Below are 15,817 nucleotides of genomic sequence, written 5' to 3' on the forward strand. Positions count from 1 at the left end.
AGGTGTAAAAGTAAATGGTTTTTAGTGTATTTACAGTGTTGTGCAGCTGTATTAGTTAGCTAGGGTTGCCATAATTAAATACCAGATACTGGTGACTTTAACAACAAAAATTTATTTTCTCGAAATTCCAGAACTTCGAGATCAAGGTGTCAGCAGGTTTGGTTTCTTCTGAAGTCTTTCTCTTTGGATTTAGATGTCTACCTTCTGTGTTCACATTGTCATTTCTTTGTGCATCTTGTGTCTCTATGTCCTAATCTCCTCTTCTTATAAGGACACCAATCATATTGGATTAGGGTGCACCTCTAAGGCCTCATTTTACCTTATTTACCAATTTGGAGGCTCTGTCTCCAAATCCAGTCACAATCTAAGGTATTGGGGTATCTGGAATCAAGCCCTGGAATCTGTATCTTTATTAAGTTCCTCACATCTTTCAAGAACCCACGGCCACGCGCGTCAGCCACTCCTGGCTTCCTTTGGTTTATTCCATAGGAGTTAACTGTGGTGATGTGATCTATTGCTCTGACAGACTTTTTTATTGCTCTGGTCTTGCTGCCAGGTCAGCAGAAAAGGCAAATCTGCGTTCTTAGGTTCGGCTTTCGGCTCATTCGGCCTGGGCCGTGCTGCGTAGCGATTGGGCCTCCTGGACATCACGTGGTCCGAGGCAGGACGATGGCTGGAGCTGGGGAAGATTCACGGGCGCTCTTCGGAGCTGGTGTCCGGGCGGCGCTGGAGGCCTGGCCAGCTTTGCAGGTGAGTGGGGGCACAGCTGGGATAAAGGTTAGGGTGTGGGGCAGAACCAGAGTTGGCTGGACAACGCGCCTGAGGCTCCACCTGGCCGCATTACCAGCCAGTCCTCCGCCTCCCTAGGCCGGCTTCCAACTGACGTGGTGGGCTTGGGCCTGTGTTCATAGATCGCTGTGGAGAATGGCTTCGGGGGCGTGCACAGCCAGGAGAAGGCCGAGTGGCTGGGGGGTGCAGTAGAGGAGTACTTCTTCCGCAATGGTGAGTGAACGTGAGGCACTGCGACAAGTCTGGGGGGGGGGGGCGGGGAGGAGGAGTGGCGGGTCCTGGAGAGCACGCGCTTCCTCTTGAATGGTTGCGGGATGGGACCTAACTGAGGCCGAGGTGGAATGAATACAGGGTTTGGAGTCAGAATCTTGAGTTCAGATGGCTTACGGGCTCGCGGTATCACTCTGGGCAAGTTTTTTTTTTTTTTTTTTTAACCTGAGACTCAGTTTCCTAATTCCTAAAATGGGTTAATACCCAGTATCTCCGCATTGTCCAATAAAAACACAGTGCGAATCACATCATGCCATATAAAGTTTTCTAGCAGCCACTTCAACAAAGTAAAAAAGAAGCAAATGAAATTAACGTTATTGAATTCAATATATCTAAAATACAGGTAATTGATATAAAAGATTATTAACGAGATGTTTTACATCCCTTTTTAGTATTAAGTTTTCAAAATCTCGTGGGTATTTTACAATTTTAGCACGTTCTCAATTTGGCCTAGCCGCATTTTGAGTGCTCAGTAACCACATTTGGTCATTTGGACAGCAAAGATCTACATCTTTGATATATCCTAAAGATCATGTAAGAATAAGGGATCCTCTAGTGGGCCTTTTGCATATTAGGATTTTTGCAAGGTTTTTTATTCAGGGGACCCCTGGGTGTCTCAGCGGTTGACCATCTGCCTTTGGCTCAGGGTGTGATCCTGTAGTCCCAGGATGGAGTCCTGCATCGGGCTCCCCACGGGGAGCCTCCTTCTCCCTCTGCCTGTGTCTCTGCCTCTGTCTGTGTGTCTCTCATGAGTAAATAAATCTTTAAAAAAAAGATTTTTTATTCAGGTTTTTAGTCTTGGAGATGACAGGCAGAGTTTTCTCAAAGAAGTTTACCATCTAGTGATGGATCCACTTAAGTAAATAGGCATTTACACTCAAGGTGATAGATATTCTAATAAGGAGGAGCTCAGGGTGCTTGGGTAGCCTGAGACTGAGGAGGAAGCTTCTTTTGTATATTGTTCAGGGAAGTAGAGATTGGGTTGAGTCTTAAGGGGTGAAAAGGAGTTAACTAGGCGGGGGAGACAGCAAAACACAAATAAGTTCTGTGGTATGAGAAGATTATGTGTTATATTTGGAAAGTGGCAGGGAGCTCAGTATTGGAATAAGGGTGTGTGTGCACTTGTGGGTGTAAGGAGTGGTAGAGAATGAAGCTGGGGAGTGGGGACGCCCCAGGAAGAGGATAAGATGTGGAAGACCTTACATGCCTTTGGTTTTGTCCATTAGGCCGGCATTTGCCAAAATGCATGCTATGGAAGACTAGCTCCATTAGATGTGCAGTGAAGAAAAAGCTTCTCCAGTTAAATTATGTAAGACAAGCTCTTTTCTTCAGCTCCTCCTTAAAAGTCAAAATAAGGGATCCCTGGGTGGCGCAGCGGTTTGGCGCCTGCCTTTGGCCCAGGGCGCGATCCTGGAGACCGGGGATCGAATCCCACGTCGGGCTCCTGGTGCATGGAGCCTGCTTCTCCCTCTGCCTATGTCTCTGCCTCTCCCTCTCTCTCTGTGACTATCATAAATAAATAAAAATTAAAAAAAATAAAAGTCAAAATAATCAACAATAAAAGCTTTGGTAAAGATAAGAACCACAAAAAGTCGGTTTTCCTTTGTTTCCCATTAGCTTCTATGGATAGCTTTATTTTTTATTTACCTTTTTTTTTTAAAGATTTTATTTATTCATTTAGAGAGAGAACGAGAGAGAGAGAGAGAGAGAGGCAGAGACACAGGCAGAGGGAGAAGCAGGCCCCATGCAGGAAGCCCGATGCGGGACTCGATCCCGGGTCTCCAGGATCATGCCCTGGGCTGCAGGCGGCACTAAACCGCTGTGCCACCGGGGCTGCCCTTTTATTTACCTTTTAAAATATTTTATTTATTCATGAGAGACACAGAGAAAGAGGTAGAGACATAGGCAGAGGGAGAAGCAGGCTCACCGCGGGGAGCCCAATGCAGGACTCCATCCCAGGACCCTGGGATCACGACCTGAGCCAAAGGCAGACGCTCAACCCCTGAGCCACCCAGGTGCCCGGATAGTTTTCTTTTAAAACTAGCAGGACAGCTATTTCTCAAAAGCAGGATATGAAACACTGCTGTAGGTGCCACAGTTGTGAAGGGTCTCTACATTTCAAAAACTTCAGCCCTGAGTGATGGAAATTAACATGGTTTATGGGCTTCTCGTATGCTAGGCATTATTTAGGTGACTCCTCATAACAGACCTTCAAGAAGGCCACTATTAGCCCCTCTTTGTAAATGAGAAAATAGAGGCACAGAGGTATATAACTTGTTCATGGTTACAGATGGAGGCCAGTTAAAATAGGTCAGATGAAAGACGGTGAGTCTGATTGGGATGCTGTGGGAATAAGAGGAATGGGTAGGATGCAGGAGATTGGAAATTAGGTATTTAGTGTTTGTTTGGTTTTTAAAAATCATGTAAAACCTGGAGTACAGCATGCTTCAGTGAGTAAAAGGCCCGCTGTTTGGACCTTTGCCCACCAATCAGATGTGGATCCACCAAGTAGGTAGTGAATAGTAGTGGGCAGGAGTGATTCAGTTGGCTGGTCTTTGCTTTCCTACTCAGCTGACTTGGAGCTAGGTGAGGTGGAAGACTTCCTTGGGGAACTCATGACGAACGAATTTGATACAGTTGTGGAGGATGGGAGTCTGCCCCAGGTGAGCATATTGTGGACACATCTGCCATTTCCTTGCCTGCAGTCTGTCTTCTCCCTAACTGTTTTGAGGCCAAGACTCTTGGGTCTAACCATTCTTTTCTTGAGTCCTACACAAGAACCTTTTGTGACTCCCTTTTGCCTCAAGGAAAAAGTCTAGTCTTCCCAGGTCTTTCCAAATGCTGCCTCTTCTCTTTTATTTCTCTCCATACATCATTCTCAACCAGATCTGTTCTTTACCCCCAGCCCAAGGGCAAGTCAGGCCAGGTACATTTCCACCCCTGCTCTGGTTAACATTACTCCATTAATTTCTGCTGGGATTGCCTTCCCTTTTACCTCTGCTGTCTTTCAAACCTAGTTCTAGTGCCTGCCTTGTTTGGAAGCCCTCCTTCCATGCTTTAGGCCCTTACCTGAGTCCTTCATATATGGTTCCTTCATTAGTAAACTCCTCGGGGAGAAAGAGCCCTATTCTCTTCTGGAAAATTCCTCCCTCCTCTTTCTGCAAACGCAGGCTGGTTGTATTGTAGGTTCTCTAAAAAAATCCGAGCTGTTTGAATGTTTTCTTGGTAGGTGAGCCAGCAGCTACAGACCATGTTCCACCACTTCCAGAGGGGTGATGGGGCTGCTCTGAAGGAGATGGCCTCCCACATCACCCAGAGAAAGTACAGGGTCAGAGCCACTGCAGTTGCAACAGCCAGAGAGACGGATGAAGATGATGTGGACAGCATGGAGGAGATGGAGGTGAAGGGGGTGCCCCTGGGTGGGGAAATGCAGATATCTTCAATTTTCTGGGAAATTAGCTAGTTTCACAGGGAAATGATAGGGAGGGTATATTATCCAGAGAGGGCAGGGAACTTTCCTAAGGTCACACAGCCAATCCTGGCAGGGTGGGGAGGGAGAGCCTGGGTCTCCAGTGGCCATAGCCAGGAGGTGTTATATTTAGCTCTCTCCTATATTTCTCCTCCAGGTCACAGATACGAATGATGGGGCAGCTACAGATGGGGTTTGCCCCCAGCCTGCATCCTCTGGTCCAGACTCCCAGACTATTAAAGAAGAGGATATAGTGGAGGATGGCTGGACCATTGTCCGGAGAAAGAAATGAGTGGGGCTGGAAATGGTTTGGGCCCTTGCTTGCTAGTTGTTTCAAGACTTGTTTGTAGGGGTTTTGGGGAGGGTTGTGGACTGCTGGACTGGTTGCCTCATCTCCACCCTCTCCCTGTTCCCCTGTCCAGTTTCCTCCAGGGGAAGAAGAGCCCTATGGTCCTTGCTCTTTAGGTGATGTGACCTGGTTCACCACACTCCCTTGGGCCTTAAGTTACTATCTGCATGATGAGGCCCTGTTTCCCAGCACATTGCCTCTCAGGTGCATTCAGTATGAAGAGGGAGGGATGAGCAGGTGAGGGTGTGACTGGAGGAGAAGGTAAGCACTGGTTGACAGTGGCCAGGTGGATCTGTGAAGGGAGAGGACAAATGGGACGACCAATGCTTCTGCTGGGTCAGGAATGATGAGATGAACATGCAAACCGGAAGCGAGATGAGTCGAAGATGTGAATGAAAATAGCTATGGTACCTCTCCTTCTCCCCCCACATACACACAGCAGCTCTGTACCCCTGCCCAGAAATTGGAATCTCCCAGGAACACTCCCTTTCTGCATCCTAGCCTCCAGCCCTGGGTTTCTTCAGGAAGTTGAAGATTTCAGCTAGGCGGAGAGCTTGGGGGACCTGGGCTTTGTCTTCTGTCTCCTCTAACTTCTTTCCATATTCTTATCCAAATCCACTGATGAGGCTTAAAACCTCAGTAAATAGTACCTTATTGTTTAATCTCTGACCTGTGACGAGCCTTGGAATCAGCCTTTTAGGAGCTGGGCTTCAGAGCTCAGCAAGGAAGCAGTTTCTGGGCACCCTAGCAGCCTGTTACTTTGAACAAACACACAGATGGACATATGGAACATAGCAGCACTCTGAAAGTTTCCATAAGCCTGAAATAAACTGTATTTTTCTTTAAAAAACAAAACAGAGTATCCATGGTCCTCCTCCCCGCCCCCCGCCCCCCACCACCATTCCCCTGTCCTGCCCTGTGGCCCTGCCATGGGTCTGGACGATAAAATACTGGGTAGCTTGGGGCTGGGGAAAAGCTGTAAGCCATGGGAGAGGCAGGAGGGGTCTGGTCACCATCCCACATAACGTGTGTGAAGACACTGGTTGAGAGGGCAGGGGTGGGCCAGGGCCATGGGGTCAGTGGCAGAGCTGGCACTTGAATCCAGATCTCCAGCTTCCAGTGCTTTGGGTGTGGGGCAGAATTGGATGGAGGCAGGATCTGTAGGGTGTTGAGGGGATGGGGGCAAAACCGGCCTAATTCAAGGGGGTCTAGCAACAGTTCCCACCCTCCTTGGGGACAGGGATTTAAAAAAAATTGACATCACTGTAGGAATTTTTTTTAAAACCCATGTTTTGGAAAAAGATGAATTAAAAAACCCAAGACCCGGCACTGGGGATTGAAAGTGCCCGTGATGGGAGTTCAAGTATTGACTGAGCTGGGAGGGAGGGGGCTGGGGCCCCCAATTGGACATGGGCAGCTAGAGTGTGGGGCAGGGGGCCCCAGTTACCCCTTTGAACCCTCTAGGTCTTGTCTCGGGTCTGGGGGGCTTCAGAGGGTTCAGCAGTGGCTCCTGAAGCTGCCACTGGTGCCTCCTCCATCTCCCTGTCTTCAGACAGTGTGAGCCCAGGGCAGAACGTGTCCCCACGGCCTGCCCGACCAAGCACTGCCATCCAGCGCCGCTGCAGCTCCTCTGTCTCAGGGCTGAAGTACCAGCTCAGGTGGCTCTGGGTGATCTTGAAGACATGCCTTCTGTCAGGCCGCTCCCCTGCCTCAGGAGGTCCCACCTCAAAGCCAATGAGGGGCAAGCTGCGCTGGGCTTTCACATCCTAGGGAATAGGAAAGAGCTGGGGTCACCTGGAGGCTGGGCTTCTCACTAGTTTTGCATCTGCCAAACCCCTCTTCCTTCCCCTGCTCAGGAAACTTCCATGGCGCCCCTGATAGCAATAGGAAAATGTCAACTGAGGCTAGCATGCAGGCCAGTTAAAATACCTGTTTCCTCCCACAACCAAAACCAGTTGGGCTAGTCTCTAGCATATACCAAATAATGTTTGCAGGCCTTTGTACTAGGCTGTTGCCTCCATTTACAGTTTTTCCTGGCTCCAAACCGGACCTAGCAGTGCCTAACCACTCCGGCTTCTTCCAGGAAACTACCCCACCAGCTCACCCCACTTTTCCCTACATGTTGGCCCAGGATCACTCCTTGTCTCTAGGTGGTCTTTGTTTCACAAGGGTAGGGGCTCTGATTTCCCCTTAGGCTTACCCAGCCCCCCAGGGCCAAGGAGAGGTCAAAGACTGAAGGGGAAGAGGAACAGCCTGGTTTTGCCAGGTGGCTGAAAGGATCTGAGGGAATAGGATGCACACCTGAGGGGCTCCATAGATGTACAGCACCAAGGGTTCATTCTCAGGGACCACGAACCATGCCTTGTGCCAGCCTTTCCCACCTTTCTCCATGTAGTGTAGGAAGCTGCAGATGACGCTGTTCTCCGCAGCCACTGAGGCCTGTTTCTGTGGCCAGAGACACAGGGGACATGAGTGATGACAGAAGGCCTGGCCTAGCTACTCTTGGCTTTGACACCCCCTCAGCTTGGGGATTGATAAAGCTGAAGCTCAGGTGGCCGGAGTGATATGTCCAGTACCTCCCACCCCCGGTGAGTTAGAATCAAGATTGAAAGCCAGGCTTGTCTGATGAACTGCCATGGCTGCTGTCTCCTAAGAGTTGGTGGGAGGGGTATCTCAGCAGGGGCACTTAAATGCTGGGCAGGCATCCTTTCTTCCATCAGTTCATTTATTCCTCAAGTCATTATGCATTTATGCCTCACCTGTTTTCCATCTTTCATCATTAATCCATTCCTTACATTTAACAAGAGGCAACCTAGCATTGTGGTGAAGGAAACTGAGTAGCTAGCTGGGTAAGACAGTCTGGCTCAGAATCCCAGCTCTAGATGAAAATGTATCAACTTGGAGGGAGAGCATACAGGTTTGTTTTAAGGATTAAATGAATTAATATATGTAAAGTGCTCAAAATACTTCCTGGTACAGAGTAAGCCTTTTTTTTTTTTTAAAGATTGATTTATTTTAGAATGAGTGTGTGCACGTAAGTGGGGGTTAGGGGCAGAGGGAGAGGGAGAGAGAATCCTCAAGCAGACTTCTGCTGAGTGAGTAGCTCACTGCGGGGGCTTGATCTCACAACCCTGAGATCATGATCTGAGCCCAAATCAAGAGCTGGCCACTTAACTGACAGCCAACCCAGCGCTCACAGAGTAAGCATTCTTTAAGTGTTAAATAAAATAAATACCTCAATTTGGTTAAAAAACCCAAAAAATGTGTGTATATGCATGCATGCTACAGCAGAAGTGTTAATGGTGGTAATCTAGTAGGTAGAAGGAATATGGCGTTTTTATTATTTTTGTGTATATTGTCTGATATTCTTCAGCACACATATTCTACTTTGTAATAAGAAAAGATAATTTGTTAATTGAAAAAACATCCTAGCTCTGCCACTTGCTGGCTGTGTAATTTGGGCAAATAACTCCCTGGGCCTCAGCTTCCTCATATGTAACACAGGGATAGTAATAGCATGGATAGATTAGTTACTGTGAGGATTAAATGTCTAAAGCACTTAAATAAAAATTAGTCTTTCATTCTTGCACTCATTTTACTCACTCCAAGCCTGGGTCACTTGTTCAGTGGATGCAAATGGCACCCTAGCATTTCAGAGATGCTCAGGCATCAATCACACTGGGTGTGTGGCTGGGGCCCACGTGGTCAGTGTGGGAGTGTTAATTGGGGACCTGGCTCTTACCTCCAGGATAGACCTCCGGCGCTGGGGTGTATGCTGGCTGCAGGCTGGGCTGCTCCCAGGCACCCCATGCAAGGCCACGTAGCAGTCAGTGCACACACGGTTGGAGCGGTTGTTGTCATAGATGAGGCGGGCCCGGAACTCGGAGCACTTCCCACAAACCACCTGGGGTGGCAAGTGGGCAAAAACAGCCTGGTTCCTGCCGATCTTTCCCTTCAGTGTATCAACTCCCACAGTAGACTCATGGCCTCCCCCACTTGGAGGGTAACCCACTCAGAATTGGGCCTTTGGGCTGCCAGCCTGTCCCCTCCCTAGCTCTGCCCCTGCCTGCCAAAACTCACATGCCCGCAGGCCTTGCAGTGGTGCCTGCGTTTGGTGATGGAATTGAAGGGCTCCTGGCAGCGCATGCACATGGTGACTTCCTTTTCTCGGATGGGTGTAGGTGCCCGCTTCCCAAGATCCACGTTCTGGAGAGAGGGCCAGGTCCCAGGTCACAGATAGCTACTCCCCAGCCCAGTCCAGCCAGCCCCTGCCCTCTGCCCCAAGGCTTGGATCATCATTGGGAGGTGGCAGATACATTCAGAAGACCTGCCTTTGAGTCCTTGCTCTGTCCCTACCTCACTGTGCTACTGAAGACAAGTCATTTTGACTTTCTGGGCCTCGGTTTCCCCAATGATTTTGCTGCAGCCATACCTCAGAAGTCTGGGCTTCTGAGGTCATGCACTGCCTCTCTGATCTTTACTCTCTGGTAAGAGGAATGGATCATCTCAACATAAAGTGGGGACTTGGAAGCCTGGGAGAGGTCCCATTGCAGGAGAAGGGGGTGGGGACTCTTACTGGAGAGTTAGGAGGTGTGTCTTCATCTTCCCTGTTTGTTGAGTTCAACAGTTTGAAGGTCTCCAGCGTCTGTTCATGCTTCAGGAGTGTGGAGTTGATGGCCTGTAGAGGGGGTTGTGAGAAATAAGGGTCAGATCACCTCACAATTCACCTGTTTCCACCCTCACCTCACCTTCCTATGACCAAGCCTCGGGTCAAAAAAGGTGGCTTCTAGACCAAACTGCTCCTTGCTAGGCATATGATCCTGAGCAAGCCCAATCCCAACTCCAAGTCTCAGTTCTTAGATTTGTGAAATGGGGGAGGGGATTCAGTGGTTGAAAAACCTCAGAAGGTCTTCCTGGCCACTGTCTGGGCTTAAGGTTTCACAGGATTTAATTTACTGGGGCTACACTCTCAGCAGAGCCAGCTTCCTAAAAGAAAAATTTGCGTATCCTTTTAACCTTTGGACCTCAGTTTGCTCATCTGTAAAGTGGGGATGGTAATGTTTGTTGGAAAGCAGGTGTCCAGGCCCATTCTGGTCTGATATGAGTTTTAGGGGAGAGTCCACCAACCCCAAGGAGACCTGTTAATGCTCTTCCAGCCCCCTACCACAAAACCTTCTTGGATGTTACCTGGACCCAGTCTTTCTTCTCCTCCTCAGTCCTTGGGGGTTGGGGGGGGGGGAAAGAAAAATGTTGGGTTAGGCAGGCCAACCAAAAGCAACTAGAGTGGTAAAGAGCAAGTGTTTTGGAGTCAGACCGGGGTTTTGATCTTCTGGTCTTTAACTTATCGTGTGATCTTTGGCAAGTCATGTAGCCCGTCTGAGTTTGTTTTTTCAACAATTACTAATACTTTCCAGACCCTGTGCTAGGAACTCGGAACTCAGAGAGAACCCTACCCTTAAGGAGTGCACGGTCTAGGAGGGGAGATGGCCAAGGACAGTACAGGGGGATAAGCGCCATGACAGGGTGAAAATAGGGCTGAGGAGCCCAGAAGAAGAGACCTGCCCCAGCCTGGAATTGGAGTGGGGGCTGTTAAGGAAGGTTTCTTCAAGGAGGTGCTGGACCTCAGGTAGAGGGCCATGGGTGAGGTGTGTGTAAATGTATGGAACAGACAAGAAACCCAAAATAGTTCCCTGTTGTTGGAATGGCAAGTTTGAGAGAGGAGGGCAGTTTGTTTTTCTTTAGTCCATTTCCTTCTCCATTTTACATGGAGATAATTACCAGTCTAGGTTGTTCTGAGCAGTAACTGAGGTGACATGTAAGTGCCCAGCACAATCCTTGGTCTACTAGGTGCTGAATCGGTGTAAGTGAACTCTTCCTTTTCCTTCCCTTCCTACCTCTCCTGTCTGCCCTGGAGCCTCCAGGGCCTCTATGCTGGTACAGCTCCCATAAACTGCTCACTAGGAATAGGACCTAGCTTCTTGGCTGACTCCTGCTTGGTCTCTTCTAATCCCCTTCCATATTGACACACCAGACATCAAAAGTATTTTTCTAATAGGAAATTCTGACTACATCCTTAGAATCACTTCATGAAAAATTAAGGCTATGAGCTAATATTAACTGCAAGAATGTCCATTGCAATGCTATTTATTATGAAAAATTGGAAACAGCCTAAGTGTCCAACAATAAGGGATCAGATAAAGAAAAAGAAATGATGGTACATCATTACTGTCAGACAACATAAATGGTATATAAAGCTGCTTATAATATGTTAAGCAAAAACATATATACAATACATATAACTTTCCATTTTTGTTTAGAAACATGTGACGTGTTTATATTTGTCAGAACTCACTGATGTTACACACTTAAGACCTGTGCATTTCCCTGTGTTGAAAATTGGCCTCAAGAAAAGGAGAAGACACTAAACAAATATTGAATTCTACTTAATAATATGCACACCAAAGTCTTTAGGGGTGAGGGTGTATTGATGTCTGTAACTGTTTGAAATGCGTGTTAATAAATCAGATGGACTGGTGGATGGATAAAAGGATAGGTCTGTGATTAAATATAGCACAATGTTAATACTTGTAGAAACTATATGGTCGGTTTGCAGTTGTTCACTGTATAATTCTTTAAACTTTTCTATATTTTGGAATATTTTCTTTTTTTTATTTTTAAAAGATTTTATTTATTCATCAGAGACACATAGAGAGAAAGAGGCAGAGACACAGGCAGAGGGAGAAGTAGGCTCCATTCAGGGAGCCTGACGCTTGGGACTGGATCCCAGGTCTCCAGGATCACACCCTGGGCTTAAGGTGGCGCTAAACTGCTGAGCCACCCGGGCTGCCCTGGAATATTTTCATAATACAATATAGAAAGAAAATGTGTGTGTGTATGTATGTGTGTGTGTGTGCAAATAGAGGAAAGGCCTGGGGTGAAGTATCATGTCTTTAATTTATAATGATTTAGCCAAAGCTATATATGGCAAAATGTCAATTGTTGTTGACTTCTAAGTCAGTAGTGGTCCCAAACCCTGATGCACACATTAAAACCACCAAGGGAGCTTTTAAAACTCATGTTGAGGCTGTATCCCAGACAAATTCCGTCTTTGGGGGTGGGTCTCAGACATCGGTATTTTAAAAAATATTTTAAGTAATCCCCCCAACGTGGGGCTTGAACCTATAATCCCAAGACCAAGAGTCACATGCTCTACTGATTGAGCCAGCCAGGTGCCCCTTAAGACATCAGTATTTTTTAAAAGCTCCCCAGCTGATTCCTGCATTGCCAAGGTTGAGTACCAATTGTTTAAATGGTAGGTATATGGGTGTTTGTTGTATTTCTAATTTTCTGGATATTTGAAATTTTTCATTAAAAATTTTTTAAAGGGCAGTACAATCAATTGCAAAGCAATTGCAAAGCCTTCATGACTTTCCTCTGCCAGTAGGAGGAAATCCTGCACTGCTCAGTACTCCTTTTGGCTCCATTGTCTCTCTGAGGCCCCCTCCCTCCCATCCTCCCAGCGGAAGAGCTGAGTCATGTGACTTGTCACTCCGGTTCTGCTGAGCCCTCTCCTGGATGTGCCCATCATTTACTTTGTTCTTGCTTCCTGGCTGCTGATGGTCTCTCAGTCTCCCAGAGCTTCAAAGCCAACACCTATCTTGCATCCTCTAGGAGGACACCTTCTAGCCATATTCATCTCTCTTTCCTGCCTCCATGCAATCCCAGCAATGAGGCTTCTGACTCTCATTTCTCACTTCCTTGCAGCCTGTCAGAAACAGATCATCTACTCATATGCATCCATTCTCTGGCCCTGACCCTGACCATGATACCGTATCACTTGGGCCCTCAGCAGGCAGCATGAGCTCTATTTCCAGCTCTGCTCCTTTCTGGCTGTGGGATGTTGGGCAAAGTACACAACTCTTCTGTGCCTTGGTTTGCTCATCTGTGAAATGGGATTGATGGTAACAGTAGCTACTTCAACGGTTGTGTTAAGGATTCAACTAGTCAGTTTAAACTTAAATTAAGTTAAAATTAACTTAAAACAGTGCCTAGCATAAGAGCAAGTCTTCACTAAATGTGAGCTATTATTATAATCATCCAAGTAGAGGATGGATGTGAAAGCCTCTTTATTAAATGGCTAGGCATTATTTTTAAATGCTACTATTTTTAAAAGTTTATAAAAAATTTCAAGTGTACAAAAAAGACAGGATAACACAAATTCATTAAATGTATGCCTATCCTATAGATGCAAATTTAAAAAATATTTTGCTATATTTACTTCATATATATGTATATGTATGTATGTATTTATGTGTGTGAATATATGTACATGTGTATGTATTTTTTGGTTGATAAATCATTTAAAAATAAATTACAGATATCATGATACTAAATCTTCAATGTGCAACATGAAAAAAACAAGGCCATTCTCCTGTATAACCATTATACCATTATCACACCTGAAAAAGTTAGCAATAATTCCCCAACAGCTATTGTTCAGCTCACACTTAGATTTTCCCTATTTTCTTGCAAATATATTTTAGGGTTTTGCTCAAATTAGGCTACTTTCATGGACCAAGGATTGCATTTTATTGTGATTTCTCTTAAATCTCTGAATCTACAATAAACTATGTTGTTGTCATTCCTGCTTGGATTAATATCTCATTCTTCCCTCTCCTCTAACAAAACCCACCAGAAGAGCAAAGCTGCATCTTTGGGAAAAGGTACCCATCTTTTCTCTGGAACAATCTCTTCCTTGGGGAGGTAGCCTGGCACAAGGCCTAGAATGCCTTGTATCTGAAGCGAAAGAGGGGTCTGGAGGGAAGGTATAGGTAAGGGCAAGTACCTAGCCTGGAGCTCCAGGGAGCGCTGCTTTCCTGACACCAGGAAGGTCCGAGGCAGATTGAGGTTGGAGCTTTCCTTTAGCTGAATGGAGGGAGAAAGAGGCTTTGTGAGGACTACTAAGCTCCACAGGGACCTTACCCTCTGCACACATGCACGCAAAGACTTGGGGTCAGAGCAGAACAACTTTATTCCTCCCAGCACCAAGGCCCCACTCCAGGTCCCCATCTCCCACCTCCTGGTGCTCACCTCCATGCCATCAACATCAATGCGTGCCCGTACGCTAAACTTCTGGCCAAGGAGCCGCAGCCTGGGCACGCAGTAAAGGAGGCGGTCGTTGAACTACGAAGGAAAAGTTTTGGGATGTGTGTGGAGAGGTGTGGCCCAGCCCCCTATCCTTATAGGACTCCTGAAGCTTTATTGTTGGGGAATCAAGGCAACAGATGGAGAAAGCACAGCCCAGATTGAGCACAATGGTCACGAGGAAAGAGCCTAGGCATGGGAGTCGCTTTCTAGTTGGGTGATCTATGGCAAGTCACTTCCAAGTCTTAGTTACATCACCTCTGAAGTAGAGAAAAAAAAATCCCTAGTGTAGGTGGTAAAAATACAATGAATTAATAGAGGAAAGAATGGCTAGCAAGAGGTATAGTCTTGAGTGAGTACCCAATGTGTGCAACCCCACACCTGGCACTTACTAGTATGAGGTATCGGTCTTGAGTGGTCCCATTCTTTGCTGACAGCTTAAGGATATGGCCTTCTTTTATGAGCTCTTTGGTGGGGCTGACAATGTCTTCCTCACCCCCTAGCAGCTCATATACCTTCAGCAGCTTGTGCATTCGCTCCTGGCAGGAGACAGTAACCAGAAGGCAGGGTTGGGGTGCTGGCTGCCCCTTACATGTCCAGAAATAGCAAGTTCCCCAGTACAAAGACACCACAGGTGGGTGGCTAAGGAAGGGCAGGGGCTAGAAGGGCCACTCACCATTTTGCGGATGGCAGCATTAGAGTGCTCTGCTGCTGTGGCTATCAGCTCCAGAGACTCTGTGGGCAGAGTGGGAGGTCAAACGGGGAACTAGCAGAGAGGAGGCTCTTGGGAGCTTCTTTGCTCCCTGAATGCTTCCTCCTGGCCTAAATACACCCTCCCTGTCCCAGAAAGCACCAGCCCCAAGGATGTCCATAGCAGCATCACTTAAAATCAGAAACTATCTCAATTAATTCCACAATAACAGAATCATACTGCATGGAATAACTGGCAGTGAATAACATGCAAACTTAGGATTATTATTACCATTAAAAATAACTATAATAATAATTACATAGGTAACTGAAAAGAAACATAGCCATATTTAAAGAGTTGACCATCTCTGGATGGTGGGTCTATGCTATGGGTGGTTTTTACTGTGTTCTTTAGATTTTTCTGTATTTTCCATATTTTTGACAAAGAGTATGTATTACTTTTATAATCAGAAAAAAGCTAAATAAATAAAAAATTAAAAAAAAAAGGGATCCCTGGGTGGCGCAGCAGTTTGGCACCTGCCTTTGGCCCAGGGTGCGATCCTGGAGACCCGGGATCGAATCCCACATCAGGCTCCCGGTGCATGGAGCCTGCTTCTCCCTCTGCCTATATCTCTGCCTCTCTCTCTCTCTCTCTCTGTGTGACTATCATAAATAAATAAAAAATTAAAAAAAAAGAAAAAAGCCATATATAAAGAAACAAAGAGATGAGCCTATTCTTTGTGTCAATAATATTGATTATAGGAATCTATCCTAAGAAAATATACATTTTAATCAACAAAACCAAGAACTCCCTAGCCAGATTCATTGAAAAAAAGGGGGAAAAGATCTCAAATAAATAAAATCATAAATGAGAGAGGAAAAATAACAACCAACATCACAGAAATACAAATATCTGTAAGAGAATATTGTGAAAAACTATATGCCAGCAAACTGGACAACCTAGAAGAAATGGATAAATTTCTAGAAACATATAACCTACCAAAACTGAAGCAGGAAGAAATAGAAAATATGAACAGTCTTATTATTACCAAGGAAATTGAATCAGTAATAAAAAAAACTCCCAACAGAGTTGCCTGGGTGGCTCA

General features: G+C 46.3%; 2 protein-coding genes across 2 annotated transcripts in view; one reads left to right on the plus strand and one right to left on the minus strand.

Moving 5' to 3' along the window:
- The first annotated feature begins 593 nt into the window (after positions 1 to 593).
- On the plus strand, positions 594 to 5,732 carry TSR2 (TSR2 ribosome maturation factor). The gene is made up of 5 exons (XM_038587525.1): positions 594 to 750; positions 912 to 1,002; positions 3,631 to 3,722; positions 4,289 to 4,459; positions 4,686 to 5,732. The coding sequence occupies exons 1-5, from the start codon at positions 670 to 672 to the stop codon at positions 4,818 to 4,820; spliced, it is 570 nt and encodes a 189-aa protein (XP_038443453.1). The 5' UTR covers positions 594 to 669; the 3' UTR covers positions 4,821 to 5,732.
- Position 5,733: 1 nt separating this feature from the next.
- FGD1 (FYVE, RhoGEF and PH domain containing 1) overlaps positions 5,734 to 15,817 on the minus strand; it is a 44,063-nt gene continuing 33,979 nt past the window's right edge. Inside the window, exons 9-18 of the mRNA XM_038587522.1 lie at positions 14,698 to 14,756; positions 14,414 to 14,560; positions 13,968 to 14,060; positions 13,723 to 13,802; positions 10,065 to 10,095; positions 9,454 to 9,555; positions 8,958 to 9,083; positions 8,620 to 8,781; positions 7,179 to 7,322; positions 5,734 to 6,643 (exon numbers count right to left, since the gene is read on the minus strand). Coding sequence (XP_038443450.1) covers positions 6,338 to 6,643; positions 7,179 to 7,322; positions 8,620 to 8,781; positions 8,958 to 9,083; positions 9,454 to 9,555; positions 10,065 to 10,095; positions 13,723 to 13,802; positions 13,968 to 14,060; positions 14,414 to 14,560; positions 14,698 to 14,756 — 1,250 coding nt within the window. The 3' untranslated portion in view covers positions 5,734 to 6,337. The remainder of the gene's footprint in view (positions 6,644 to 7,178; positions 7,323 to 8,619; positions 8,782 to 8,957; positions 9,084 to 9,453; positions 9,556 to 10,064; positions 10,096 to 13,722; positions 13,803 to 13,967; positions 14,061 to 14,413; positions 14,561 to 14,697; positions 14,757 to 15,817) is intronic.

The sequence above is a fragment of the Canis lupus genome, chromosome X, assembly GCF_011100685.1.
Source record: "Canis lupus familiaris isolate Mischka breed German Shepherd chromosome X, alternate assembly UU_Cfam_GSD_1.0, whole genome shotgun sequence".
NCBI classification, from domain to species: domain Eukaryota; kingdom Metazoa; phylum Chordata; class Mammalia; order Carnivora; family Canidae; genus Canis; species Canis lupus.